The following is a 1,357-nucleotide window of genomic DNA, read 5'->3' as shown; positions in this document are numbered from 1 at the left end:
AATTTTGTATCGAAAATTCAACCCTGTTGATAAAAATGTATCCTTTTAGATTGATAATTAATCTTTTATAATAGAAAAGTCACTTTTTTGTCAAAAATTCAAGTGTCTTCGAAAAAATTACTCTTTGGCTTGAAAATTTTACTATTTGGTTAAATCTTTAACTATTTTTTTGGAAAGTTCATCCATATGGTTGTTAATGTAACTTTTCGGTTGAAAACTCATCTCTTTGGGTAGAAAATCTTTTTTGCTTGGAAATTCAACTATTTTGTTAAAAATACAATATATGTCTTGCAGGAAATATTGCGAGAATGGAGTAGAGTGCAAGGGTCACTAAAAAATATAAAAGGCACTTTTACAGACGGAGAAAAAACTCTGAAATTTGCGACTCAAATTTTGGAGAAATACCTGACTGTCGAGTTCCTAAAAGATACGAAATCCGTTGATACTCTGATGATTTTATTCCGTGCCTTGAAATGCCTCTTACCAAAGAATCCGTCTTTATTAAAACACTTGCACAAGATTCTTTATCGTCTCGCCGACTTGGAGTTTACAGAGGAAAGCGAGCAATTACTCGTCTCGATTACAGAGTCGAAAGAGGAGGACCTGGAAATTGATTTGTCTCTTCTGGAACGAATATATTCTTCGCAAAGGCACAAGTTTATCGAAAAGCCGTTGACGGAAGCTTACATATTGAGTTGTTGCGGATTGCAAGATCCAGTCAATATCGAGCAAAAGCTCGATAAACTTTTCGAACGTATGGTTCACTCGCCATTAATATTTCAATTGGCTTCTAGTTTCGTGAGAGAAATATTCGTAGCTGCGAGTTATTCTCAAGAGGCTCTGAATTTCATCAAATTTATTTTAGAGTCTATAATTAGTCGCTGTAAAAGATGCGAGAAAGACATTGTTGATCTTTACCCGATGAATTTACAATCGTGCGCGATTCTTTTAAGAATCAAGCCAGAGAGTCACTCGAAAAAGACGATACTTCATACAATGAGAATGCTCAAGGATATTTTCTTGAGATGTAATGAGGACGCTTTAATTTTAGTATCTCACTTTCCAGATTGGCTAGAAATCTTCTCGTCTTTTCTGGTAGAAAATGGGTATGATTTACCAAATTCGCAAATTGAGAATCAAGATGGAGACTGAACTTTTTATTTGTTATGTGTATATTTTGCAGGCAATTGTGTTAGAGATAGTGAAAGTTATGATTTTTTACGAATAAAAATTTATTTTTTTATTTACTAGAGTCTCTACTTTTTATATCTTGCGATATATAACTCGTCCTCGGCACTGAATGAGATGTTTCTAACTTTTTGTGGGGGAAATATCACGTGAGAAGTTTTTTTTTCAA

The 1,357-nt window shown here is 33.8% G+C and overlaps 1 protein-coding gene across 4 annotated transcripts in view; it reads left to right on the top strand.

Moving 5' to 3' along the window:
- The window catches only part of LOC117175201, a 17,677-nt gene extending 16,430 nt beyond the window's left edge, over positions 1-1,247 (top strand). For all 4 annotated transcript variants that reach the window (XM_033364838.1, XM_033364841.1, XM_033364840.1 and 1 more), the window contains one exon: positions 295-1,247. In XM_033364838.1, the coding sequence (XP_033220729.1) occupies positions 295-1,152 (858 nt within the window). In that variant the 3' untranslated portion in view covers positions 1,153-1,247. The remainder of the gene's footprint in view (positions 1-294) is intronic.
- Positions 1,248-1,357: the final 110 nt, after the last annotated feature.

The sequence above is a fragment of the Belonocnema kinseyi genome, chromosome 6 (assembly GCF_010883055.1).
Source record: "Belonocnema kinseyi isolate 2016_QV_RU_SX_M_011 chromosome 6, B_treatae_v1, whole genome shotgun sequence".
Classification (NCBI taxonomy): domain Eukaryota; kingdom Metazoa; phylum Arthropoda; class Insecta; order Hymenoptera; family Cynipidae; genus Belonocnema; species Belonocnema kinseyi.
This window is presented reverse-complemented; position numbering and strand designations above follow the sequence as displayed.